The following is a 27,959-nucleotide window of genomic DNA, read 5'->3' on the forward strand; positions in this document are numbered from 1 at the left end:
GCATCACATGGATGACATTCTGTAATTATTTCATATTCATTTCCTGGTACACAAACAGTATTATTCTCAAAGTTATCGAGATAAAGTTTATTTGGAGAATTTGTCCAGTGACTTTCAACAACCAACACTAGAATTGTTAATCTACACAAAATAAAAAAGAAATTATTCTATTTATGTATACAAATGACTACTTACTAAAGAATTTTATAAGACAAAGCAAACAATGATCTGTTTACATGTATTAATCATGAACACAACATAAAAGATACTAAAAGACAATCATTGAAACGTGAATTACAACTGACCCTCCTAATAAAATTATACCTAGCAACATTCGCTTCTTTGTACAAGACTCAATCATTTCGTATATTCCTACTTATATTTACACTCTTAATTCAAATTATGCTATCCTTTCATAATAAAATTAATATTCATGTGTACAATGTACAGCACCATAAATTATTTTTTATATGAGATGAAATCGACAGTTGATGTTGATCGACGCGCCACTCTGTGTTAAGCTGTAAAAGCTACATTAATAGTATCACCATGATCTTAATTTCAAATTGGAATATTCATCACAAAAGATAATAAGTTGTGAAATAAAATATTACATCATGTTATTTCGTTAGAATGAACTTAATGAATATTCCCTGATCTATAGATATTTTAATTTTATAAATGTTTCAATTAAAATATTTGTTTTTATTATTAATTAATTACTTCTTTTTTGTAAATTTTTCTGTTCTTTTGCAAATATTATACATTCTGTTTCTACTGATGATGCCAATTTTATAAGTATAGGAATTTTTTCTAAAACTGGATTATCTTTCTGCAAATATCGAATCCAAGATATTGCAGAATCCTTAGTAGATGTACCAGTGGCACATATTGCAAAATAAACACCATCCTCTTGCTCATGCACTGTAGGTGCTATAACAATTTCATTTGTCTTCCAAAATGGAATTTTGATCTTGCTAACATCTAGAAAGAAATATGAATAATCTTTATCGAATACAGTTGATTACTTTTAATACAGTAAATATCATTAACGTACCATCAGGATTTTCATATTCATAAGTACTCTTTATTGGGTCTGCTCTCAAAATGAAATAATCAACTGACTGATTTGCAACCCAAATCTTGAAAGGACCTTCTACATACATAGGCGTGTCCTTTCTTAATTTTAAATGTTGTACTAATAAATTTTTTTGAATAGGACTTATAGCAGATATTATCCATGTATCTTCAATAGATTCCTCTATATCTTTTGTCTCAAATTCAGATGTAACTGTTGTTACATCAACACTACTTATCTTTTGTATTGCTATTCTGGCAAGTATTTTTGGATCTGTAGGTATTGGTTTAGGAACAGGCCAAGGATTTAAATTGACAAATTTAGACATCCAATATAACATTCGCCATAACTTTTTCAATGGTCTAGCATGTTTACCAAAGATATTTAAGAGAATATCTTCCAATTCTTCATCAGGTATTACTTGATTATCTTCCATTTGTTGTAATACATCGGTAGCAACATCTTGATGTTTTGGATAATATCTGAATACGACATTAAAATAATTTCTTGGAATATATGGTCCTTTTGGAAAGATATTTAATAAGGCTTTATAAACTTCAAGATCCTTATGTATACCATAAACTTCCATGTATTTCAAAGCTAATTTAATAAATTCTAATTGACCTCTTTTATATGTTTCTTGTTCATAAGTTCTTATAATATCAAGGAAACTCTCTTTATTTTTTTCTTTCGTATTTTCAAACACAGATGTCATAAGTGTATTACTTCTCTTTGTTTTCTCTTCCTTAAGAAAGTTTTGGGCAACGTGAAATAAACGATTTGTCGCTAAAGGTAAAATTAAACAACTTCGTTCATTGAATTTCTTTTTAGTTATTACAGAATACCTAAACACTGAACTATTCCTCTTTATTAAATATCTAAAAAGTATTTTATTACCGATCATTTTATTTATAAGATAAATTATATATATATATATATTTATATGTGTGGACTTTTTAAAATTATTTACTTAGATATTTTATTAATTTTTAAAATGCTTTTTGAATTTATTTCTAAATTATGCGTATTAACAATCTATCTAACCTCGTTTAGTCAATGAATCCAGTTCGAAAGTGTTTCGACAAAACAGAGCGCAACTCTACATAGTTCTATTGATAAGGTAGATTTATTGATTATTGATAAAACAGTTTATTATTTTAATATTAATAATTAAAGTAATGTTTATAACTGATTATAAATTTTATTAAAAATTATAAATTAAATTAATGTATATGTATTCTTGCAGTATATTCTTAAATATTCTTAAAGCAATTTTTAATTAATATATTGATTTTGTTGCGAGCAAAGAATACATAGACCCGGCAACCCAGCGATAGTGTTTGTAAAGAATATTTTATATTCATTTATATATAATGGCTCAGCAAGATTCAATATATGATTTAGCTTATCGAGGTAAGACGTCAGACGTGAAAATTTTACTTAATGAAACTGAATCTTTGAAAACACAAACAGATAGCGTAAGTATTCAAATCTAATACACGATCGACGATTTTATCGAGGTTATTTAATCGAGGTTATAAAACGAACGTTAAACTGCATATTTGATTTTTAGAATGGACGAATGTTGATACACTGGGCTGCTTTAGGCGGACACGATGATCTAGTCAGATATTTATTATCTCTCGGTGTACCGGTTGATCCAACAGACGACGTGAGTTTCTATTCTTTTTATTTTACATCACGATGACAAAACTGACAAAGGAGATATCAGTTTGTATATAATAGAAATGAGCGGGTAATCTCAATATTTTTCTATTAGATAAATATATTAGATAAATTAATATCACTCGTAAAAAAACTTATGATATTGTTTTGCATTGAATTTTCACAATAGTAATTATAAAAAAATCGAAACAAAATGTAATTTAAAAAATTCTTTTATTTAATGATCACTTTATAGACAAACATGACACCATTAATTCTGGCAGCCTCTGCTGGACGAGAAAAAGCTGTTAACACTTTACTTGCCGAAGGTGCAAATGTTAATGCGACGACTATAGATGGACATTCAGCATTGCAATACGCAGCATCAAAAAATTGGAAGTCAATATGCGTTGCACTGCTCAGAAAATATGCTAACATAAATATTGCTGACAAAAGAGGAGCGACTCCTATGCATAGAGCTGCTTCGAAAGGAAATGTTGCAATTGTCCAAGTGTTGATAGAATATGGAAGAGATTTGAAGATAGGTCTTGTATTATTTGATGATTTTTCAGAATCAATAATAATTAATGATTAATCATTAATCAATTATTAATGAATCTCATCATATATTAATGTATGAACGTTACGTGGATCATTTATTTTAGATCAGAGAGACGCATATGGAAATACCCCATTGCATCTAGCTTGCGAGGAGGATCGTCAGGAGGAAGCAAAGATATTGGTAGCAAATGGCGCCGATATAACATTGACCAACAAAGAACGCAAAACTCCATTGGATCTGGCGAATCCTGGATTAGCTCGAACGCTTAAAGAACTAAAGGAAGAACCAATAACAGCTGGTACTGCTTAAGACTTTTTTTTTTATATTTCAATTATACTTAAATGTTGATTTTCTTCAATATGAAAAAGAAAAAAAGTAAATAAATAAAACGCGTGATTATACAAATAAAAATACTCCAAGATTAGTGCTTAATTTGATCTACTATTTTAGCATTTATTATACTTTTCTTTTATATACTTATGATGCAATCAACGTTTATATTTATTCCATATAAAACATATCAAAACTCTTCCTTCCACGTTATTTCAAACTTCTCACTTTTCTCTCCTAGTTTCATTGTATATGACGTTAACCCCGATTATCGAATACTTTCACAATGATCACTTCTCGTCACAGTCTCGGTTAATCATCATGTCCTCTACGTTGCGTTCGAATTTTTTTTTTATTTTTTTTATTTTTTTATTTTGTATGCTATAACGGCAAGTAGGACATGATACAAGAAAAAAAAAAACAACGAGAAATGAACATCCTCTCAAAGCGATTATATACACAATTCACAGTGTTCACAAGTGGAAAAATTTCTTGTATAAAGAGATTGCATATCATTTTAATCGGCTTTAAGCATCGACATGATATGCTGCCTCTGAAATCAACAGCACGTATAATGGCAGTTCCGTTCTTCTATTTGTTTGTTCCTTTTTTCTTTTTCTTTTCTTATTTTTAGAATCATGCCTTCAAAATCTTGCCTAAAATATCTCTAGGAAGCCATAGTTTAACACCTTATTTCGTTTAATATATTAAAGGCCTATTATTAATTAGTATATTTTCCATGTTTGCTAGTCGCATCAAAATATATTCTAACCCTGGCACAATGTTTGCTATAAATGCCTTTTGGTACAAAGGATTCCATAAAATGTGTATGTAAAAAAATGCATGTATAAAACATCTTCACGGTACTTGGGTCGGTGATCGCTTTAACGCAATTTGTGAAATTTGCGCCTATACATTGGGACCCACCCAAGTCAGACGAATTTGAGTCACAATTTATTATCATTTTTTTTTCACTTTCCTTTTTTTTCTTTTTTCTTTAATCGTTTCCCTAATCAGTTCATTTCAAAAGGTTAGTAACAACTGAATAGCTAATTCAAAAAATCATAAATAAAACTGTAATGTCTTAAGTACAAAAAAAAATAAAGTCTTTGCGTCACACTGTTACCTAACTTCCCCAAAAATGTAATTGTGCTTAGAATTAATAGAGGAATCATATTAAATGTCCATTCTAAAAAGCAACGATCGTATGAATGCAATGATGTAAAGTGACGAATAATTACACCATATAAATATTTCATCTAAATGTTAAAGAGAAAGCAAGCAGTATGTACGAAAGACGAAATGCAATTGAAAACTTCAAATGTACGAACCTTTTAAAATGAAACTGAAGTACAACTATCCTTCTCAATTTGTCATATTTTATTTATATGATCCGCATAGTATTAGTTTAATTATGATACTATTTGTAATAATAATAAAATATTATAATAATTAATAATACTACTAATAATAATAATAATAATGTGTGTGTGTTTGTGTTGGAGGATGCTATTGATAGCAACAAAAATATAATGTAATAGTAATAATAATAATGATAATAATAGTAATAATAATAATATTAATAATAATAATAATAATAATAATAATAATAATAATAATAAGGACTAATACCTTAATGCTATCTAATAGTTTTGTTAAGTTGTTATAAATTATGCAGTAATCCGCTCTGTTATTGACTTTTCTATTTTTCTCAAACACTTAACTTCTTGACATGCATCATATCAATTTAAAATCATGCTTGCATTCATACCGCTCGGCGGTTAAGTTATTAATTAATAAGTTGTAAAATTATATACACATCCTTAAACAAAAAGACTTTTCTTCTTCTTACACTCGACGTCTCATGGCATTTTATGGGAAGCATATAAAACTCTAATGAAAATAAGGAAGAAAACAAATAGAGTAGAATAAAAACAAAGAGATAATTACTTCCTATAAACTATCATCCAATTCGCAGGATCAATATACACAGATCCATCTTTATATATCTCTTAATAGCACTCTTAAGAAACAGGACTTTTATGCGTTATCCTCCTTGTAAAATTTTATCACTGAAAGCGAATGTTAGATCGAATGTACTGAATTCAATTGACTTTATATAGTCGAAGTTTACATAAGATCGAGAAATTCCGCTATCGTTGTTGCTTCGTTACGCGACGCAGGCTGTTTTCTTCGTGTTTGCACATTTTAAAAGGTTTACAGAACTTCAATTAGTATTTTCTTCGCCATCGATACTTTCGTCTTGCGTTGTCGAATCATCGCCGGACCCTCCAGTTTGCACAGATCCACGTTTTAGCCTCGTAGAGCTCAAACTTATAGCAGGTCCACCACGCCTTTAAACAAATTTACGAAAAGAGGGTTGCATGTTATGCGCCTACAGAAAGGTCTTATACTCCAATTGCATTTGTAATTATTTCATTATTTCGAAAATATCAATTATCCGAATTGTCTATTAGATATTTACCTCAATTTGTTCTTCAGATTTGCTACTTCGCGCGTAAGTTCCTCTTGAGATTCCAGCATATCATCCATCTCTCTTTGAGCTTTTCGCTTCATGGCTTTGTGTCTACTGATTTCTTCTTCCGCTTCGTCTAACTGTCTCTTCAATGTCTTCATTCTAGCATTTACTTTCTCCACTTGCTCCTTGTATTGATCGGCGTTTCTCCTCTCATCTTCCAATTGTATACTCATTTCTTTCAATTTCTTTTCCAATTTGCGATTGATCTTTTGTTGAGCGAACCTCTCCTTTGCTTCCGTCTCCAGTTGTTCGTCCAAATTATTTATCTTCGATTCTAATTGCTGTATCGTAGCTTTTGTCTTGGCACGTTGAGCAGTTTCTAATTCGGCAAGTTTCGCCTTCAATTCCTTGTTTTGTCTCTCCAACAACATTCTGTGAGATTCGAGTTTCTGTGTCGTAGATCGTTCGGTAGCCAAATCAGTCGACAATTGTTCTATTGTGATCTGTCCCTTTCTTGCGCGATCCACAGCGACCTCGGAAATAGATTGTTCCTCTTCCAACTCTTCCTCCAAAGTAGCGATTCTTGCTTCGAGTCTACGCTTCTCATCGAGCATTAAAGTTCCCTTATTGGCATTGTTGTTGACTTCCTCTTGAAGTTCGTCTCTCTCGTTTTCAGCTGCTCGTCTAGCGCGTTCGCTGTTAGCAAAGTCTTCCGACAGTTGCATCAAATCCGCTTCAAGACTCTTTACTTTCCTTTCCGATTCTTTCGCACCAGCCGCCAATTCGTCCCTAGCCGCTCTGAATTCCTCTATTTCCCTGGTACAATCCTTTACTTGTACTTGTAATTTTTTCACTTGCTTCAACGCGTCCTCTTTCACTTTGTTATGAATCTCCAATTGTTGCTCCATGTCCTTGTAATCGCTTTCCATCTTTTTACGTTGAGCTATCGCAGCCGCCCGTTGTTTTCTCTCATCCTCCAATTCGGCTTCAAGATCACGCAATTGCTTGACCAATCCTCGGCGTTTTTCTTCCGCTTGTTCCTCCTTTGCTTGAAGATCTCTCTCGAACTGCGCACGCAAAGCTTGCATGTTCACTTCCAATCTCAATTTTGCATCTTCCGTAAATTGCAATTCGTCTTCCAATTCTTCCACTTGAGACCTTTGTTCGGCCAATTGCGACTCTAAAGCGCGTTTAGCTTTTTCCAACTCGTGTACGTTTTTGTCAGCTGTACCTTGATTATTCACCAACTCATCCAATTCAGATTGGAGCCCACGACGACCTCTTTCCAACTCTTCGACCTTCTCGTTAAGTTCGTCTAATTCTCGGGTCAATGAAAGGACTCTAGTTTCCTTCTCACGTGCTTCCCTTTCCGCGTTGTCTCTCTGTTCCGCATATTGTTCCGACACGGCCTTCTCCTCTGCGAGCACCTTGTCAAAGTTCTTCTGTTTCTTTTCCAACTCCAGCACCTTGGCTCGTTGCACTTCCAATTCGATAATGCTGTCTTCCAATTCGGCTTGTATCTTCTTCTTCGACTTATCCAACTTGTCATTAGCCGCTTGCAATTCCTCGACTTGCCTTTGAAGCGCCTCGATATCTTTCGTGCAACGTTTCCTACTTTCTTCCAACGCTGCCGCCGCTTCTGCCTCTTCCTCGGCACGTTTCTTCGCTTCTGCCAATTGAGCGTTCAAATTCAAAACTTGTTTTTCCAAGCCACGTTTTGCCTCCTCTTCCTCCTCCAATTGCTCGTGTAGACTTTCCTTCTCGCTTTCCAACGCGCGAAGTTTCGAACTTAATGCGAGCTTTTGTCTGGTCTCTTCCTCTAATTGTTGTTGAAGTTCCGTGAACTGGGACTCGCACGTTGCCGATGCTTTCAAAGCAGCCGAAGCCTTCAGTTCCGCTGCTTCTAATTGCTGCATCACGCTTTCAGCCTCTTGCTGAAGTTTCGTTACCTTTTCTGCCAACTCCTGCTTGTTTCTTTCGACTTCGCCTAATTTGGCGCTGACATCGGCTAACTGTTGCTCTGCCTGTTTACGGCGACGATCGGATTCTTGTCTGCTCGCGCTGATCGATCTCAATTCGGTGGCCAAATCTGCATTTTCAGCCTCGAGAGAGCCCTTCGCTTTTTCCAAAGCAGCTTTAGTTTTCTTCAAGGCATCCATTTGTTCGTTCAAGGCTGTTAACTCTTGCGTATGTTTGTGTCGCATATCGGATAACGTAGCTTCGTGCACCGACGTTTCTTCCTCAAGATTCTTCTTCAAAGTAGCCAATTCTTGTTCGCGTTTACTTCTCAATTCTTGCTGAGCGGCGGTAGTGTCCAACGAATCCAGCAATTCGTTCTTCAAAGCTTCCAATTCCTCGTTCAAATCTCGCTTCATTTTCTCTGCCTTACTACGTGCCGCTTTTTCTGCTTCCAAATCTTCCTGTAATTCGGCTAATTGCGATTCCAATTCTCTTAACGCCTTTTGTGCTTGCGCCTTCGCCGCACCCTCCTCGTCCATCTTTGCCATCACTTGATTCAGTTCCTCTTCGCGTTTTCCCAACTGCAGTTGCAATTCTTCGACCTGCGTTTTTCTTTCAGAAAGTTGTTCCTTTAAATCCGAAACTTCGGTTTCCACTTTTCTCTTCGATCTATCTACTTCCTGTCGTTGTTGATGATCCTTAAGCAATCTCTCTTCGAGGTCCGCTATGGTCGCTTCGTGTTTCGCTTTTAACTTCGATAAATGCTTTGCTTTCTCTTCTTCTTCGGCCAATGTTTGCGACAAGTCGTTCGCGCGTTCCTCGAGGATTTTCTTCTCTTTGAGTAGCTTCTGGTTGGTATCGTCCGAAAGTGCAAGGTCCTCCTCGAGTTTCTTAATTTTTGCATCGCATTGAACCTTTTCAAGCTGCAGCTTCTGTCTAGCAGCCTCCTCCTCTTCCAATTGCTCTTCCAAATCGCTGATGTTCAATTGCAGTTTCTTCTTCTCTTGTGTCAGCGCTGCGCTCCTCTCTTCCTCCTCTTCGATGCGCGCTTCCAAATCGTGCAATATCTCTTCTAACTCTTGCTTACGCGCAGCCAACCTTGCTCGCATCTCTTCCGCCTCGGCGCAAAGTTCTACCTCGGCTTGCAACTGTTCGGCTAACATCGTCTTCTCTTCGATGGCTTGTTGATACTTACGTTCATATTCTTGGGCGGAGTGTAACTGTGACTCGAGTTTATCTCGAACTTGCTTCAATTCGTCCTCCTTTTGGGTGAGTTTCTCCTCTTGTTTCGTCACCTCCAACAAAGGCTTCACTTTGGTGTAAAGTCTCCACCATTGCCAATTGCGAAGCTTCAGGTAAGCTGCACAGTTCCTTTGTATAATACGAATGGCGTTCAGTTGTTGCAAACGTTTCTGATAATTGCGACGTGCCAAGAAACCACGACAGAATGCTTGGAAGTTTACGATCAAATCGGTTATCTTGTAATCTCTTTCCTCTTCCAGATGGGCCAAAACACCGGCACGGAAGAAAATCTTTGATTGACCAACTCGATACAGGTTTGGATCCAACTCTAATGCTTGTATCTAGGAGGAACGAACAAAGATAAGAATCGATATATCCTTAGGCAAAATTTCGGATTAGAGAGAGGATACGTACCATTTTCTCGCAAGCCTTCTTCCCGTCCATAAAACCTTTCGGGATGACGTTCGGGGTGAGTAACTCGTAACGCTGTCTAAATTCCTGGAATGGAATTCTATTTGGGAAACCTTGTCTGCAGATACGTATTCCCTCTAACACACCGTTACATCGTAATTGATCCAATACTAAAGGAGCGTCAATTTTACCAGCTCTTTTCTCATGATTTGGAATAATACACCTGACAAAGTTTGGATTGGTATTTTTCAGGGTCAACATTAATTTAGCCAATTGCTCTTTATACAGTTGAGATACCGTTCTAAACATGCCTTTTCTAGTCCTTGCACCAAACTGCGTATCCGTCAGCGCTTGTTGCGCCATTCCTACGATTTCAGCGTCTTTCCAAATATGGCAGACGAACGGATCCTGCGATGCCTGTAAAAGGCTCACCACGTTCTCGTTCAAGGGATCCATGTTTTTCATCAGCCATTTGGCCGCCGAATAATCCACTTTACCGGCATAATGTATGATAGCAAAGTCAGCGACTCCTCGGAAGTCTGTTTTCATAAATTTCGGATGCACGCTGTGCGCACCGACAAGTTTCTCGACGAAAGTTTTGTCGGTTGCTTTGGGGAACCAACATTCCTCGTCCAATAAAGCCATGATACCCATCGGTTTGTCGATTAAATCGATCGTAGGTTGAAGATCGAGTCCAAAGTCGATAAATTTCCATTCGATACCTTCTCGCTGATACTCCTCTTGCTCGAGAATGAACATGGTGTGATTGAATAACTGTTGTAACTTTTCGTTCGTGTAATTAATGCATAGCTGTTCAAAGGAATTCAATTCGAATATCTCGAAACCGGCCATATCTAAGATACCTATAAAACTGGCACCTTGTCTTTTCGTTCGATCCAAAGATCTGTTGATCCTGTTAACTAACCAACGGAACATTCGTTCGTAGCATGCCTTTGATATAGCTTCCACCGCAAATTCTACCTGTTCCTTTGTCTGCGCTTTAGTTACAAAGTCCCTACCGACTTTGATTCGAGGTTTTAAGAAAGCTTTCGTCATTTCTGTTACACTGAGACCTAACAGATGAGATATCTTTTGTGCTACTGTATTGTCAGGTAAAGTCGCCTGATCGGAATTACGTTCTTGCCGGAACTGCATGGAACCGAATAGCATCACCGCAGAAACAATGCGGAAGATCGATGAGAAATCTTCGTTAGTCATACCCATGATGTGCATCGACTTCACCGTTGAGAAGAATTCAGCGGAATCGTCGACTCCTGGTACAGGCAGAATGCCATTAGATAAAAACGGATAGTGCTTAGGGTCCTCCAATATAAATTCCTCTGTAAAGAAAAAACGAAAAATGTAACGATCAAACGTTTTATATTTCTTATCATACGTACTTTTTTGTTCTGATGAGGCACCAGCAAGCAACTGGTAAAATATGTGGAAAGTTCTTTCATCCTTGGCTTGTCTGATCGCTCTTGACTTCTCTAAAAGATACGTCTCGATATTTGCACCTGCGATATAACCGGAGGCATCGAAATTTATCCTAATAAATTTGCCCTAAAAGACAGACGAGGAGAGAAAAAGAAATTGATAAACACCGTACAAGAATATATGTTACTAATGCTAATTGTCAGGGGGTGCTTACGAAACGAGACGAGTTGTCGTTCTTCACAGTCTTTGCGTTTCCGAACGCTTCTAAAATTGGATTTGCTTGAAGGAGCTGTTGTTCGAGTTCGCCCTATAATAAAATAGAAAAGCAAGATGATAAGTATGAGAGATTTGTACTGAAAAAAGGGATAACAGAAATGATTATGTAGATTTTTGACAAAATGTAAGCACGTATAATGAATCTCAAAAAAGTTGACAATTTTATTAACGACAATAAGTAATTCTTTTATAATAATTTTTCTTCGAATATAAATTTCATTTCGATTATATCAATTTTAAATACTTATTGTCATTCTTTTTTTAAATTACAGCAGGGCATGAAATATAAGCTGCCAATAAAGCATTGCATGTTAATTTATTTGTTGACGATAAAAGAAAAAAGAAAAAACAGATGCTTTCTGCGAATGACTATTTTCCATTGATGGTTTCAATATTGTCTTTTTCTTATTTTTATTAAGTTTTTTCCCCAATATCTTTATTGTTCTCTCAGAGCACAGTAAAAAAAAAAAAAATAATAAAATCACTGGTATAGACTGATATCGACGTATATATAAAGCGTATATCACGACAAACGGATGCACCAACGTTTGATATTTTCCAAATAATAGGTAAAAAAAAAAAAAAGAAACGAATAGGAAAAACTGCAACGTATTGGCTAACTGATATTTTTGCTAAACCTTTTTACTGCTGATTGTCGATTACATCTCTTTCGAGGTATTAGTAGTATACATATCCGCAAACAAGTTATACAAATACACACAAGCTTATTGTTAACCAATCGAAAGTACGATTATATATATACATATATTAAGGATTATATATACCGGGTGACCTAAAACTTGAAAGCATTATCGGAACGAAAGAACATGGACATCAAATTGTAGCTACAATATTATACTATTATTATACATTCTTACGAAATATCATTATACAATATTCGTTTAAAAATATAATCTTCCATCTTTTTAATATGACGATTAAAACTTATAAAATTAGATTAAATAGAGAAAAATACAAAGAACAAAAAAATAAGTAATTAAATAATAATGAAATAGAGATAATAAAATATTAATGGATGGTTAATCCAGGCTTCTTTCTAAACTGCAAAGCGATGTAAGGATAGGAAAATCTAAAATATTAATAACACAGAGGATTAAAAGGCATAGACGACATCAATTTTACGACACCACACCAATGTTAATAATTGTTTTTTTTTCCTCCTCACATTAATTACCGCAAACTTGTCCGACACACTCCCAGATCCCTGGATCCATAAGCAGCGAGAAAAAGGTGAGGAAAGATCTTTGTTAGACGGCAACGAAAAATTAACTATTATCGTTATATATATAAATTGTTCGTTAATTCTTGCATTTTTGCATTGTTTTATGTGTGTATACAATCTATTTAGTATTATTCATTATTACCAAAATCCAAAACCAATTGTTAGTATAGACAAATAATAATAATAATAATAATAATAATAATAATAATAATAATAATAATAACAATAATAATAAAGAGGAAAAAAGAGAAAGCAGATAACATTGATTGCATTTGATTGAAAATGTGATTGTTGAATTTAAATGCATATAGGTTTTTGTTTTATATCGACTTACTATGATTAACGCCGGGCTTGGGGTCTATTGATGGAAGGCAGCCAAAATGTCAGCACCGAAAACGAAAGAATATTTTCAATATTAAATAAAATTCCATATTTTTTCTTTCGAGTCGATATTTCCATTTTTCTCTCCATTCTTCCTATCTTATCACGATAGGTTTACGGTAACACGTAGAGGGATCGAATGTAATCATGATAGATACAAATAACAAGGTATAATGGATATATGTATCTTGGAAAAAAAAAAAAAATCTAGTTGGGCCATGGCCTCGCATATGCATTGCTCTCACGGTTCACCGATCTTTGCTGTTACCCGCATATATATACGTACGGGTATACGTATACGAGTGTCTAACCAACAAGATTTCAGCAGTCCTCGCATATTATTTTATCATTTATTTATGTAACGAACTTTCATTGTCCTCCTATATCACTTCCAACCTGGTTTAAAAGAACATGAATAATATATCTACTCCGCAAGGAAGAATTCCTAATGTGAACGAATTTATAAATCTCTTAGTAGAACCGACGACGTGCCTTTTACTCGCGGTCCAAAATACAATCCCCAGTGTCTCCTATCTTGCTACTACCTTCTCGTTATCGTTTGTTTACACGATGTGCAGGAGAGAGGCCTCAAAAAAATAATAATAATAATTATGATTTGTATCATCATCATCATCATCATATTATAACTTTTATTGTTATTATTAAAATGAGAAGGTCTTATTTCTTTCTGAAGAAATGACAGAATTATTTTCAAAGAAAGTAAATTTACGATGACGCTCAAGTTTCCAACAAAATCATCTAATACGATTTAGAAACATTAAATCATTGAAAAATAGGATTTAAAAATATTCTATATTCAATGAGTATGTAGTTAAGTTTAACTAAGAGTTTTTAAGCCTGTACAAAACCTTCAATGTACATGTACTATCCATTCACTTGCACCTTTATTAGGACAAATTTAAAAGGTATTTTTCTTTAGGAAAACTAGTTTAGGCATCGTTTTCACATGACGATGAGTCATTTAACATGGCGATTAAGTAGGTTGTGCTGTGCGTGTGTGCGTGCGTGTGACTCAAAGTAACTCGGGTTGATAAATAGAGCGTTTATCTGAAAAAGGAGAGGTCCTTCGAGAGAACGTCGCGCGTTTCTCGATGATCGCGAGCAGGCAGTATATACTAACGGAGATCGAAAGAAAACAAGACGCAATATAAATAGATTGAACTTGATCGACGTTAGAATCCTATCATCGCCATTATTCTATCCCTATATATCATGAAGCGAGCTTGCTTAGACTAATCGAAATCGTATTAAAGTTTCCGTGGCCTTCGACAGGATGACATAAATGATCGTTCTTCGTAGCGATTTATAATCTATAAATTCATACGGGCGATAACTCTATTTTCCATCTCGAGAGAATGACGCTTATATTCTAATACAATTCTAAATACGTTTAATCATACGAAAGATGGTGATCCAAGTAGTTTTCTTTACAATAAAAATTGTTTCATCTTTCTTCAAGAGAATGATTAGTCAATTCAAGAGATCGAATTAGAAAAGATTAAACGATCGAATAGTTCCCATATTTCTCGTAAGATATTTTAGTACGCTCCAGAAACGAACGATCTTTATTTATTGAAGATGACCGTGGTTTATACGTACGTACGTCACAGTTCGAGCTTTGCATTTTCAGACGACGCATCGCTAGTAGCACGGATATATAACAAAGAGCTTACTGTATGCAATCGAGAAACGAATAAAGAAAGTCGCTATTTTTAAAGGCACTCGTACTATTCGTTTAAATAAAAGTGAATGGTAAGAAATGTATTCCGTAAAAAAGAAAAAAAGAAATAAATATCAAAATTCTAGGATTAAAAAAAAAAGATAATAATATCAAATCGATGGTATCAAAAGTATTTTTACATTACATTTTCTTTAGTAATTTCGTTTAGTACGCGTAATTATTAATTAATTATTCATGAAAATAAATCTAGAATAACGTATACCTACGTGTTACGCTATCATCGGCAAGCAGTTAACGATTTGCAATTAGTGAGATAGGATGAACGATGTATCACGTAGATCAACAGATAAGATTACTAACTCATAATGTTTCTCTAATGGTATTTATAACAAATGTAATAACTATGAAACTTTTCAAGTATAACATTGCTATAGATTAGAGTAATACGATTTTAATGGTCGGATATATAACTAATTGTAAGTATATATTAACTCGATAAGACGAATAAATATACACGTACACGTAAAGACATCTTATTTGTGTCGAATTAACATAAATACATATATAAAAGAAGAAATATCAGACACAAGTGGAATGCGCGTTGTCGAGTTGTCCAAATTTAAATAAGCGGTTTGAAATGATGTCACGATTCGGAAATTGAGGTTGGGGTTCCGCTAATGCGAACTCTTTGCGGTTACAAAATCTTCCGATTCACAGAAATGCTGACTTCCCGTCATCAATCGGCCCATTTACGTGAAAAATTCGTGAAAAAGGAATCGAATTTACTTGTCAAACGATATAATAATCGTTTCTCGTTACGAAAGTGACTCAACCAGTTAAAATATATCGATTTAATCACTCAGTTCTTTATATCGTTCTAACATATATCAGAACGCTATAAAAGTAATATTCGCAGATATCAGATCGGTGTCAATGGAATGATTTCTTGAAATACGCGGTATCTCGATAGAGATCTCGATAGCGATCTCGATGACGTTCGAATTCATTCACAATCGAGTTACATTAATGTCTTATACTTGCATCTATATAAATATGAATATATGTACTTTTGAATTATGAACTATCCTTTGAATATGTATTCGTTTGTATAATGTTAAGAAATTAAAAGTACCCTCAGAAAGATATTTTTCGATCTTTAGTCGTTATATACTATCATCACGCAATATATATTATTAACCTAATGTTTTCCATTTAACTCATTGTTGACCGGTCACGAGTATCCTCGTGTTTTAACATGCATGCAACTTATGTAATTATTAAAGTAGATATGTAATTGTGTAAATCGTTACTATAATACAGTTTTATTATGTTGGATATTTCTAAATTTTTAATGTTTTAATTCGATTATAAAGATATTACTTTTTACGTATAATAGCTGGTCACCAATATATTTTAATATTAACGAAACAATTTTTCTTCCATCTTATCTTCTGAATTTCTTCTTAAAGAAACCATTTTTTTTCTGAGACACCCTATACATACACAAGTATCTCTCTAGAGAGAAGGAGATACAAAGAGAAACTAGAAAGAGAAAGAGCATTTCTAACTTACGGACGGACTTAAAAGAATGTCCGTGCGTTAAGTTCTTACCGCATTGGACTTGGGTTTCGAAGCAGCAACATACGCCAGATATTGAATGACCTTCTTCGTGTTCTCGGTCTTTCCTGCTCCGGACTCGCCAGTACACAAAATGGACTGATCCTCGCGATCTACAAAATACAAGACGGTTTTTTTTTTCTCAAATATACGAACGTTCTTTCTATTATCGTTGTCGCTATTATAAGTAAAGTATTTTCTCAATAGTATATCGTAAAGTATCGCAAACATACATTATCGCTAATAATTACCTTGTAACATCGAACGATAGGCCGTATCGGTAATGGCGAAAACGTGGGGTGGTACTTCGTGTCTTTTTATACCCTTATACCTTTCCATTATTTTTTCCGTATAAATCGGCAATCTCTTATAGGGATTTACCACGACGCAGAATAGTCCGGAATACGTCTGAAATAAATAATAATATAAAATTCAATTAACTTTTTTCAAGATATTCAAATATAGCATTTTAATTTCAATATTTCGTAATTGTAAAGGTCATGAATAAGATTATTTCAATTAGAAAAATAAAAGAAATAGATATAGAGATTACACATTTGTTTTCATGTTCAAACGATATACGTTTGAAGTTTTGTTGATTTTCTGATAAACTTTTAGTTATATTTGATCGTTAAATAAGATGGGAACATTTCAATTGATAATAGAGAATTGATAGTAATAGTTAAAACGTACGTAGTATATATACTCTGTGTGTGTGTTACATGAAAGGTACGAGTTACATGGAAACGAAAAAGACATAAGCTAACACAATGTTTCTCTCCTTTACTCTCACTTTGTCTTTCGGTTAAGCGCGGCCAAGTGTAGAAATTTAAGCGCCATTTACAGTTCAAGAATGTTACACCCACGCGATCCCTTCGCTCGTATATACATACGTACGTAGATTCACGTGTGTGTGTATTTATACGCGCGCGCACACACATACATACAGATACGTATACGTTGTACGCCATTTCGCGTCGAGCCAAAGAAAATAAAGGCAACGTGAGAAAGAAAAATTACTCGGTAGATAGATAACGACACGACGAGTCTCTTTCAAATCGGTCGTATTTCCATCCTACTTTGTATATTTTTCTTATTAGAAAGAAACGAAATTACGTTAACGTCTGAATCATCATGGCTGCCAAGAATCGAATTTATTTCAAATATTTCTTTAGATTTGTGCATTAACCTTCTTTTAAAGATCATAACTGTTAGTCACAAAGTCAGTAACAAATTAATAAAATTGATAGAAAAATATGTTTTTCTTTGATCTAAAAAAAGACTTAATAGATATTTGTAGCTTGACTTATGTACAGTTTTAATCTTTGTTTTTTATTGAATAGTCCTTCAAATAAAAAAAACTTCTTCGACGATTTAGATTTTAGCAGATTGGTTGGAAGACATTGAAGAAGCTTTCAGGAGATGACCGATCGATTCTGCCTCTCTCGATTGTTCTCTCTCTTTTGCTTGGTTTTTACTTTTCCTCTTGTTTCTTTAAAGTCAAAAGAATTCTTTGAAATGGTGAAATGAATGTATATACACTCTTCGATCGAACAAGAAGAATCTTAGAAACGTGCAACTTGCAACTTTCAAAAAATTTGAAAACTTCTAAGTGAAAACTTTCATCATAGAGACATCGATCTCTACCGTATTTAGATATTACAAAAGTTTATACGGTTTGGAAATATACAGAATGTCATTTTTATTTGTAGTCCATTAAAATATGAACTTTAAACGTATGTATACAGAACTATATTATTGATTAAAATAATGTATATGTCAACGAAAATTAATTTATTCGATTAAAGCGATAAAAAGTATGAAACTGAAATGATTATGCATCGACACCGATTTCCGCGTTTGTCCTCGAGAGAATAAATAATTAGTGAGGTCGTGACACGTCTTCATTGATTTATGCGCATGCTGACGAGAAACGATTTAAAATAGCGCTATAACATTATGCGGATACTCGGACAAGAGACGAGAATCTCGCTCGAAATCGAACTTTGGATATGCGTGAATTTTTCAACTTTCGAAAAAATCAAGTAATAACGTTTGCATCATCTTTTCTTTTTTCTTTGCCGATACGATGAGATTAGAAAGTTTATAGAATCAATTTATAAAAGTGTGGATGAAATTTAGAGGACGTCGTTTTTTTTTTTTTTTAATACGATTTGCACACGAGCTTGAATCTTTCAATGAAATAAAAGCTTTTAATATCGTATTAATATATTTTTTTTTCTATTGACGATGCTATGAGTTTAGAAAATACAGAAAATCGGTTTAGAAAAGTGTAAATAAAATTTAAGGAACGTTATCTATTTATTATTTTTTAATATGAACTTAAATATCTCAATGAAGTATCAGCTCAAGTTCTTCTGATATCGTATTTATATTAACGTTATAGAATCATTCTAAAAAGGATAATAATCGTCTAGTGAATTTACACAAAGATTCTTCCACGTGTTTCAATGGGTAGCAACATCGTCACACCTGTTTCCCAGACTACCTACGACGTGATTCACGTGTTCACTTTCCCTCTGGCTCATACGATCTTCCAAGTATTAGTCATTCTTGTGAGAAGTTTGGTTCTCCCCTATTTTTTGTTCATCATTTACTTAGAGAACAAAGAATGACGATCATACATATATCTAAAAGTAAAAAACTAAAAGTAAAAAGACAAGGAACTAACGACGACGTCAGATTTCGAATTTGAAATAAAATCGAAAGTTTTTTTTTTACAAACTAAAAAACAAAAATAAGAAAAAAAAACTGAAAAGGAAAGAGAACATTAAATAAATAAAAAAGTCGGATAATACAAGCTAGATTTCAGAAAGTTTTGACTGGAGTCTTGGGTCTGCAAGGACACAAAATGAGTTTTGTCTTTGATTTCTTTTTTTTTTTTTTTCATTGCCTTTCCTTTTTCTGTTCCTTTTCTTCTTTTCCTTCAACGGCAAGACCATGCGAAGGTCCTCGAAACCGGTCTCGAAAGGCTCGTGCTGTCGACCTGCCTAACATACCCGCTTATGGCCCACCGTAATAAACGCATCCTTCGACGAAAGGATATGGTACGTACATCACGAAACAGAATATATCGTATAATGATCGAGATGTATCGTATGATATAGCAGGGACCATTAAGAATACCGTAAATGGAACTCATACTTTCGAGGGCATCGTCGAAACGTGATTCAAACTTCGCACATATTCGTAAATCTTGAGATCCATAATTCAAAAAAGGACAATCGCAACTTTATCTTGTAAGTTAAAGAACGTAAAATTGTATGTTTTTTTTTTTTTTAACTCTCATCACTAAAGATGACTAAAGTTGCCCGACATTGAACTTTCGTTGCATATTAAAACAGTGACTATAATCACCCAATAAAATTCTACTTGAATTAAGCATATCTTTATATCTTCATGGCAATCAACGTTCTTTTTTTATCCTAACTTATCCTCTTTTTTATTCATTTGTAATTCATTCTATATTAACTTGATATAATTTAAATAAGAAACCAATAATTTGCATAATACGATGAAGTTTCAGATGTCTGAGAGCAACTCCGGCGTAGCGAAAGAGTTAAAGGGTCACGACACGAACTCTATTTCATTTTATCGAAAGAGAGAGAGAGAGAGAGAGAGAGAGAGAGAGAGAGAGAGAGAGAGAGAGAGAGAGAGAGAGAGAGAGAGAGAGAGAGTCGGCTTTGATACTTTCTCGATCTGTTCAGAATAAGGATAAATAAAACGTATAAGTAAAAGAGAGATAGATAAAGAGGAGAAAAGAGAAGAAGAGAGAAGAGGAAAAAGAGAGAAAAAGAGAAAGAGAGGGAGAGAGAGAGAGAAGCGATCCTTTTATGGAAAAGATCGCAAAAGGTATAGAGTTTGAGAAGTCGCAAGGAATCGACTCGTTTTGCTTGGAAGATTGCGTCAAAGTGCCTTTAAGGCACCGCGAGAAGAAGCAGGTTAAGGACGTTCGTACTTATAAGGACTCGTCTTTGCTTTCTTGCTAGAATCGTTTCTTCCATACTCCTTCTTCTTCTTCTTTTTCTTACTCTTTCTATGTACATATCTTTTCCTTTTTTATCCTTTCTCTCTCGATGTCTCGTTTCTCTTTCGTCCGTTTCCAACAAGCATTATCTCTATTTCTCTATCTCTTTATTCTCGTCACGACGACGACGAAAAGAAAATCGAGAAATCGAGAGTATCGAGAGTATTTATAAATCGAGTAAATGTATAAGTCTCGTCATATTTCGCATCGAGTTAGATGCAATCCTTTTGTAGCACGAGTCGTACGTAATTATCGTCGTGTCGAGCATACTACATACATACGAATGGCACGTTAAATACGTCAGAAAAAGTTAACTCCATTCGTGCTAACTCTGAACTACATGGAAAGGAGGATATAAAGTGGTGTGTAAGCGTATTTATATTTATATTTGAATATAATAGCACGATACACACTCGTTGCGCTGTATACTTGAAATAAACAAGTTTCATCGTATGATTTTGAGTCGTTATACTACGCTCTCGTTTCTATAGTTTAAAATGAATTCTATCTTTCCGTGTATTTCTACATTACTCACGTATAAAAGGAAGCACGAGGAAACAAAATAAACGCTGAAGGAAAGTTCCGCGTTCGATAAGCTAGACATTAGCACGATATGTTGTTTTACACGCGATTCGCGTTGACCGCTGTTTAAAATGCCCGCGGCATCTTTTTGCGCATGCGCGATTAGAATTTCAACCGGCAATAGATCGAATAAGTTAGCGCGACTTTTCAAAGACAATCAAACCGAGTACTCTTATCGATATTTCTCTCTTTTCTCGGGTATATTATCTTTTGAAAATATTCAATCAGCAAATTAGTCTACGATTTTTCCTCTTCTTTTCGTCGAGAATTATTCTCGACAACACTCGGTATTCAGAGATGCATTCAACTACTCACAATCGTATTGATCGTGAGTATTATACTCTAGAGATATTAAAGGGAGAAACTTTCAGAGGACATCGAATACTGCGTGGAAACGGGCTACGTCGCCCGACTATACCAAAGAATATTTTGTAAAAACCGGTTTTTCGAATCCCTCTTCTATAACGGAAGGTAACTTCGTACTTCTTCGAAACGTAAACGTTTCTGAACTTAAATATCTTCTATAGGAACGGTATCCGTTATGCATATTATATACATATGTATATACGCATATATACGAGAAATAAAAATTTATTTAATAATCTTCTAAAAAAACTTTCCTCTATACAGAAAAAAAAAAAGAAATGAAGAAAGAGAAAAAATATTTCGTTTTATGAAATTCATAGAGAAAAGAACGAGAAGAGAGGTATGAAGAATAAGAAAGAACTTTCAAAATTCCAAACTGGAATTCAGGATTAAAGATCTTTGCAAGGGACGAAAAGAAAGAAAGAAAGAAAGAAAGAAAGAGCTTGTTTGAGACGCCATTTTTCCAAGCCGATAATCGTGTACGATTGCCGAGTCTAAGGAAGTTTATCGAGTTTTGTCGTCGATGTGTGTACGGCAGAAAGGGCGCGGCACGGGGTCGCTTGTGGAGCTGATCTTGCGTCCTCTCGAAATCCTGACGCATTCCACGTGCACGCATACACAGCCGCAAATACACGCGCAGATCGTTTAAATACAAAAAAAAAAAAAAGAAAAAAAGAGAAAAAAATGAAAACAACGTATTCGGCGCCATCGGTCAAAATTGAACGACTTCTTTTCATATTTATTATACGTCCCAAGGAAAAAAAAAAAATACTTTTTTTGTCTAGTCGTATCGGAACATGACGTCACCTACTTCAGAAGGATTGCTCGTGTGTTCGTGAGAGAACCGATGCGTATGACGTCACTCCTGTATTACCATGCATACTTTCGTGCTGCGGAGAGTAAATGAAACGCGTGGAGAGCGTACGATCGCCTCGAATACGTTCTCTCTTTCCCTTCCTCCCATCCTCTTTCTCTCTCTCTCTTTCTCTCTCTCTCTCTCTTTCTCTCTCTCGCTTTTATCGAATAACAATGTCATGGCATTGGTATACGGTGGAGTGAGCTCAGAGAGAGGGGTCTTCATGAATCCACGACAAATATTGACGCCATTTTTTTTTTTTTTACTTTTTTTATGGAAAGCTGCCTGAGAGATATGTATGTGATTCTTGACTAGCCTCGACTCGATTAACTATTTGATTAGTCTATCTTTGAAAATGTAGAACGTAAGATCGATACATGGAATGAATCATCCGACGAAAAATATTTCTAAAATGGAATATTTTCAAGAATATACGTATATGGTTATGCGTGTTATAGAAAGAAATAAAATTATACGAGAAGGCTATCCTGATAAATGTGCGCATTAAATACGTGTACAAAGTTTTAAATATGTATGTATACGTGTATACGCGTATATATATGTACATATGTATACGTGTGCATGAGAATAGAATGATTTAACCTGCGTTACATAGTTTGTTAACTATCGTTGACTTGCTAAGTTATGTATCGAATTAATTTTTCCTTAAAATAAATTTTCTGGCATTGATCTTTTTAATACTCTCGAAAAAGTAGCAGGAATGATGGATTAGCCGAAAACTCACGTCCTTTAAAGTTTTACATTACGGTAAGTAAACTCGAAATGCTGAAGTTTAGCCAGACCCACTTGAAAAGGAAAGTTAAAACGAAAAGGGTACTCGAATCGCTCGAATAGGGCGAAAGAAGAAACGAGTACATATATACGAGGACGGGGACGTTAATTAAATGTGACCATCTATGATCTATTCTAACGCAAATTACGTGGGTTGTTACTCGAAATACGTAGGCGATAAATAGCATAGTGCGTCGTTCTATACTATGTACACATATACATACGTTGATGGTTATTAGCTAGCTAGATAATACATGTAAATCATAAAACTTTATTAGAGAACGTAGATCGTTAGCCTGACGTAATTCGGATCGATTTGAGATTCTCTTTATTACCTTCGATTTAAACTGTTTTGGCAATAATAATTATCTCATCATCGATGAGAGATACTCTCAACGGCAACTAACTACTAGTAATAGGATTAAACGTGTCTTTTACCGTAAAAGGTAAGAAGAAATAAGATCGTTCGAATTCGTACCGTATAAGGTTTGGGATAACGACGAACAAGTGAGAGAGAGTTCTCGATCGTTACACAACAGAGACATAATTTTATGGTCAACGTACCACCGTCTATCCATCTGTAATCGCGAAAAATATATTTCCTCTCGTTTTATATATATATAAAAAGAAAAAAATCACCATTTTATTCGCGAAAGTTTTTAGAGATTTCTTTCATCTCTTCTTTCTCTCCTGACATTATTTATATATAACTACATATATGTATATTATGACGCATTCGGCGACTCCTTTCTCTCTTTTTCGTTGTTTATCATTACTAATTTATAGTCTTATCAGTATGGACGGTTTATAACCGACGTGCCCAATTTAAGATAGTTACGTTGGTTTGGATTCAAGTAACGTAATTCGTCGCTCAAATTGACGTTCATTGAACACGTCAGCTGTTTTGTGTTTTTTCTCTTTTTTTTTTTTTTTTAGTTTTCTCTTAATAAATTCTATGACTACATTAAATCCTTCGTTCCGTGCATAGGTATATTCCTCTATAAGTTGATATATAAGACAAAGTTTCTCCAATATCTTACGTCGCAAGTTCGTCCTCGGAGAAACTAGCAGGAAAATTCCAAAATGTAATCTATCCCCTTTCCTCTTCTCTTCGTAATTCATAGTCCAGCCGTTACTTTGACATGCACGATCGCGTTTCTTCTCTCTCGTGTGTGCGACTAGTACACGTAGTATACGATGAATATTAATCGAAGCAAAGTCTACGACCTGTGTTCTACTCCGATCGAGATAATAGAGATTTCTGGATGAAAATTCGTCATTAAAAATCTAAGCAATATATATATATACATACACACATACAGCTTGTTTCAGCTTTTATCTTTATCAGCAAGTCGAGCGAGAAGAGTTTCAAGAATTTATAAAAAAAAAAAAAAAAAGAACGAAAGAGAAGAAAAAAGAACAAAAAAAAAAAATAAAGAAAAAGTAAATAAAAGGAAAGGAAAGACGAGCCAATCTCGTGCTCTCGAAGACATTACAAAATAATTTGCTGACGAATTGGTAATACGAGAGAACGAATTTTCTAGACACACGTATACGTTCATCAGGGAATTGTTGCGTTATTATTCAACGCTAGAAAATAAAGATAGTACCAAATTTACAAGGTCTTCTTCGAATACGTCGTATACGATAGATGATTTGATTCTTGGCTCAAAAACGAATCGGTATGGATGGAACACACAAGAGATTCTTGTAATTTACCGCCCCCGCCCCACCTGTTTCCATCTTGTCCTTCTTCCCATCCTCTCCCACCGTTCCTCCCCCACTTCTGTCGGATCACGATCGCTGAATCAGTCAGGCGTGAGTCACTACGAGCACTGACATTCGTTCGTTCCACAAGTTCAACCGAAAAATTTTTAAGACAAGCTTCCAATTTCTCTCGACACATTTCTATTTTTCTTATCTATACAAAAATATGCGAATGCGACGTTAAAATAAACGATATTAAAATAAAAATAAAAAAAGAGAGTGAGAGAGAGAAAGAAATGAAAAAGAAAAGGAAATTCTTCCAAAGATTCTTTTCTTCGGAAGAAAACAAATGACTTCGAAGAAGAAATACGAGAAACTTCGATACGAAAGATGTGTGCATTTAATGATATGCGTCGTATGCACTTTACGAGTTGAAGAAAAAACAATGATAACCAATCTAAATATTCAACGTATGCATCTATGTATGTACGTATATATATATTTATGCATGTGGTAGATATTTAGACGTGCACCAATTAGACTTTAGAGTCTAAGAACGAAGAAACAAAGTTCTCCGTCGATGAAACTCGACGGGGTAAAAAATGTTAATGATTCGTCAATTGCAATAATAAACGTCATTTATTTTTTCCTGGCAAATCTCCGTTTGCCAAATTCAAGAATAAAAATGCTCCGAAAAGTTTTGGATCGAAAGAAAAAGTTCTTAGAAAATTTTCCTAAGTTCTTTCTATTAAATATTTCTAATACTTCTTATAAATTTAATTAAGAGTTTGCTCTATATAAATTACATGATAACATAAGAACAAGATTGAACATCCTGTTGGTAGTATGAGAACAATCATATATATATATATATATATATATATATATATATATATAACAATCATAATCATAATATATATATATATTTAATTGTATCATATATATATAAAATTTCTTTTTTTGTGAAGACAGCTGCATGCTTTGCTATCTTATCAGTTTGTACTATCACCGGAACGCGTTGCCTTCTTGCTCGGACGTGCAGCTTTTAAGAAAAGAAATAAGAAAAAGTTTCATGATAGAAGACTCTCTCGCAAAACAATGTACTATAGTCTGTTCAGGACAACGATCTTATAATATCACTGCTTCATAGGAATGACTTTATAGAGAAGACCAAACGACATCAATACAATGGAACGTAGTTACGTCGTATTTGGTATATGTAGCAAGAACATACGGAGAACACCAAAGGAAGGAATGTAGTCGTCGTTACGTCGTTTCGTAACAAAATGTTTAAAGCGTCCCAAATTCTTTCACGAAACGATCGATCCTTTCGTAACGAACGTTTTACACGCATCATTTGTCCGTTCTCCATTCAGGATTTTCCAAATTCCGGAAGCGTTTAAATTCAACTCGTATTTGTCATAATTTTACGAGTAGAAAGTTTAACGCCGCTGAGTGTCAATCAGAATTATTACCGATAATTGCTATTCGAGTTCATCTGTTTTTTCTTTTTCAATGTAAATTTACAATATTTTTCTGTGTGTACTTTTGTTCAGATAATAACATTCTACATAATACCAGATAAATCTAAGAATTTTTATATAAAATTGATAATCATATTTTTGAAAAATTTTAATGATAAAGTAAATCACAGCGATAAATATGAATGATTAGTGACAGTTTTTAAATTAACGAGTGCGTATAATCGAATATGGTTAAAATTAGCGTGAGTCACGATCTCCGAGGAAGGTGAGGTGAGTGAAGTTTCTTATCATATAGCGATAAGCAAAAATACTTCGAAGAAACTAGCGCACACATACATAAATACGTATATACATATATGCACATACGTACACAAGTCACTTGTTCGCTTATACTGGAATCTCGCAAAATTCTATACGAACGACCCCGCCCAATTTCTATCGGCTGTATCGACGAATCGACGAAGGGAGAGAAAGAGAGGAGAGAACGAGAATCGAAATTGAAGTGTCATCGTTCGTGAAGAATTTCATGGAATTTGTTCACTCAGATACGAAGTAATTACGAGAATCATCGATACGTATCTATTTTTCTACTATAATTTCAAGATATCGAAAAATAGAAAGAATTATCGGCGAAACAAGTCCCTGGTTAAAAAATTATTTAAAAAAAAAAAAGAAAACGAAAAAATAGGACTATACCGATACTTCTTTTCATCTACCAATGAAAAACGAAACTTTACTCTAGCACAATTCGCCATTTTTTATTTGTCGAAAAACGAGGGAAAATTTGAATGGCGGTAAATTCAAAAGTAAAAGAAGATATCCCTATCGTAAGAAACTTTCTCTGTGTTTCTGTCTCAAGTCCTTCTGAAGTTTGAACCGTGCATCATTGTAATGTTGCGTGACGTATATCTCCACGCTGCTAAAATGACAGATCGTTCGTTGTCATCGTGCTCTCCCACCGATCTCTCTCTTTCTTTCTCTCTCTCTCTCTCGCGCGCGTATGCCGGCCAACGAACGTGAGCGACGGAATGAAAAAAGCGTTCGCTCGACGAAACGAATGTTGGCTCGTCGATCCAATCGATCCGTCTTCTTGAAAGGTCGTTCTCGTTCTCATTGCGAGAGTAAATGTAGTAGTAGTAGTAAGAAAAATAAAAAAAAAGAAAAAGAAAAAAAAAGTAGAAAAAGAAGGTAAGAGATAGAAAGAAAGAAAGAAAGAAAGAAAAGAGAGAGAAAGAGAGAGAAGAAGAGTCTGTTGTCATCGTTAGAAACAACGGCGACGCTCGTCGTGGGCGGTCGCTTGGTAATTGGATATCTCCTGCGTTGGATACGCGCAAAGAAAAGAAGAACTTTCGATATTATTTGTTCGTAGATATCTCTCATAGCATTTGAAAAATATCATGGAAAACAAATCGTGTTAACGATAAGAATGGTAAGACATATGTCCGTGTGTGAAAAAGAGAGAGAGAGAGAGAGAAAGAGTGAAGAAGGAAAAAGAGATAGAGAGAGTAGGTGTACCTTCCTTATAGGCAGGAAACACAGGAGAGGCGCTTGGTTACTACGACCAATGACAGCGACGTTTTAAGCGGCATTTTTAAGGGGCGTTTTAACCGGCAATGACGATGACCGCGACCGCGACCGCAACGGCGGCGGCAACGGCATCGACGACGACGACGACGACGACGACGACGACTTTAACGTTTTAACCTGTGACGCGAAGTTCTCTCTCCTAATTCGACGAAAGC

At 34.7% G+C, this 27,959-nt stretch overlaps 3 protein-coding genes across 7 annotated transcripts in view; 1 reads left to right on the forward strand and 2 right to left on the reverse strand.

Annotated features, from left to right (window-relative positions):
- LOC127072690 (evolutionarily conserved signaling intermediate in Toll pathway, mitochondrial) lies at positions 1 to 1,982 on the reverse strand. Its single transcript, XM_051013282.1, has 3 exons — positions 1,058 to 1,982; positions 724 to 984; positions 1 to 141 (listed from the first exon to the last, which is right to left on the reverse strand). Exons 1-3 carry the CDS (start codon positions 1,980 to 1,982, stop codon positions 137 to 139), a joined length of 1,191 nt encoding a protein of 396 aa, XP_050869239.1. The 3' UTR covers positions 1 to 136.
- On the forward strand, positions 1,770 to 3,737 carry LOC127072695 (26S proteasome non-ATPase regulatory subunit 10-like). Of its 3 annotated transcripts, XM_051013295.1 has the most exons (6): positions 1,823 to 1,870; positions 2,132 to 2,198; positions 2,325 to 2,556; positions 2,652 to 2,750; positions 3,000 to 3,288; positions 3,409 to 3,737. In XM_051013295.1, the coding sequence occupies exons 3-6, from the start codon at positions 2,452 to 2,454 to the stop codon at positions 3,612 to 3,614; spliced, it is 699 nt and encodes a 232-aa protein (XP_050869252.1). In that variant the 5' UTR covers positions 1,823 to 1,870; positions 2,132 to 2,198; positions 2,325 to 2,451; the 3' UTR covers positions 3,615 to 3,737. The 3 variants fall into 3 exon arrangements, with proteins under 3 accessions (XP_050869253.1, XP_050869252.1, XP_050869254.1); XM_051013296.1 differs by lacking the exons at positions 2,132 to 2,198; positions 2,325 to 2,556 and having other exon boundaries at positions 1,770 to 1,870; XM_051013297.1 differs by lacking the exons at positions 1,823 to 1,870; positions 2,132 to 2,198 and having other exon boundaries at positions 2,224 to 2,491.
- LOC127072681 (myosin heavy chain, non-muscle) overlaps positions 2,961 to 27,959 on the reverse strand; it is a 26,435-nt gene continuing 1,436 nt past the window's right edge. The window contains exons 2-10 of one of the 3 annotated variants that reach the window (XM_051013269.1): positions 16,634 to 16,790; positions 16,377 to 16,495; positions 13,017 to 13,040; positions 12,626 to 12,664; positions 11,378 to 11,470; positions 11,127 to 11,289; positions 9,730 to 11,066; positions 6,121 to 9,656; positions 2,961 to 5,989 (exon numbers count right to left, since the gene is read on the reverse strand). In XM_051013269.1, the coding sequence (XP_050869226.1) occupies positions 5,863 to 5,989; positions 6,121 to 9,656; positions 9,730 to 11,066; positions 11,127 to 11,289; positions 11,378 to 11,470; positions 12,626 to 12,664; positions 13,017 to 13,040; positions 16,377 to 16,495; positions 16,634 to 16,790 (5,595 nt within the window). In that variant the 3' untranslated portion in view covers positions 2,961 to 5,862. The remainder of the gene's footprint in view (positions 5,990 to 6,120; positions 9,657 to 9,729; positions 11,067 to 11,126; positions 11,290 to 11,377; positions 11,471 to 12,625; positions 12,665 to 13,016; positions 13,041 to 16,376; positions 16,496 to 16,633; positions 16,791 to 27,959) is intronic. The other 2 variants (XM_051013270.1, XM_051013271.1) reach the window with 2 other exon arrangements.

The sequence above is a fragment of the Vespula vulgaris genome, chromosome 2, assembly GCF_905475345.1.
Source record: "Vespula vulgaris chromosome 2, iyVesVulg1.1, whole genome shotgun sequence".
NCBI lineage: Eukaryota > Metazoa > Arthropoda > Insecta > Hymenoptera > Vespidae > Vespula > Vespula vulgaris.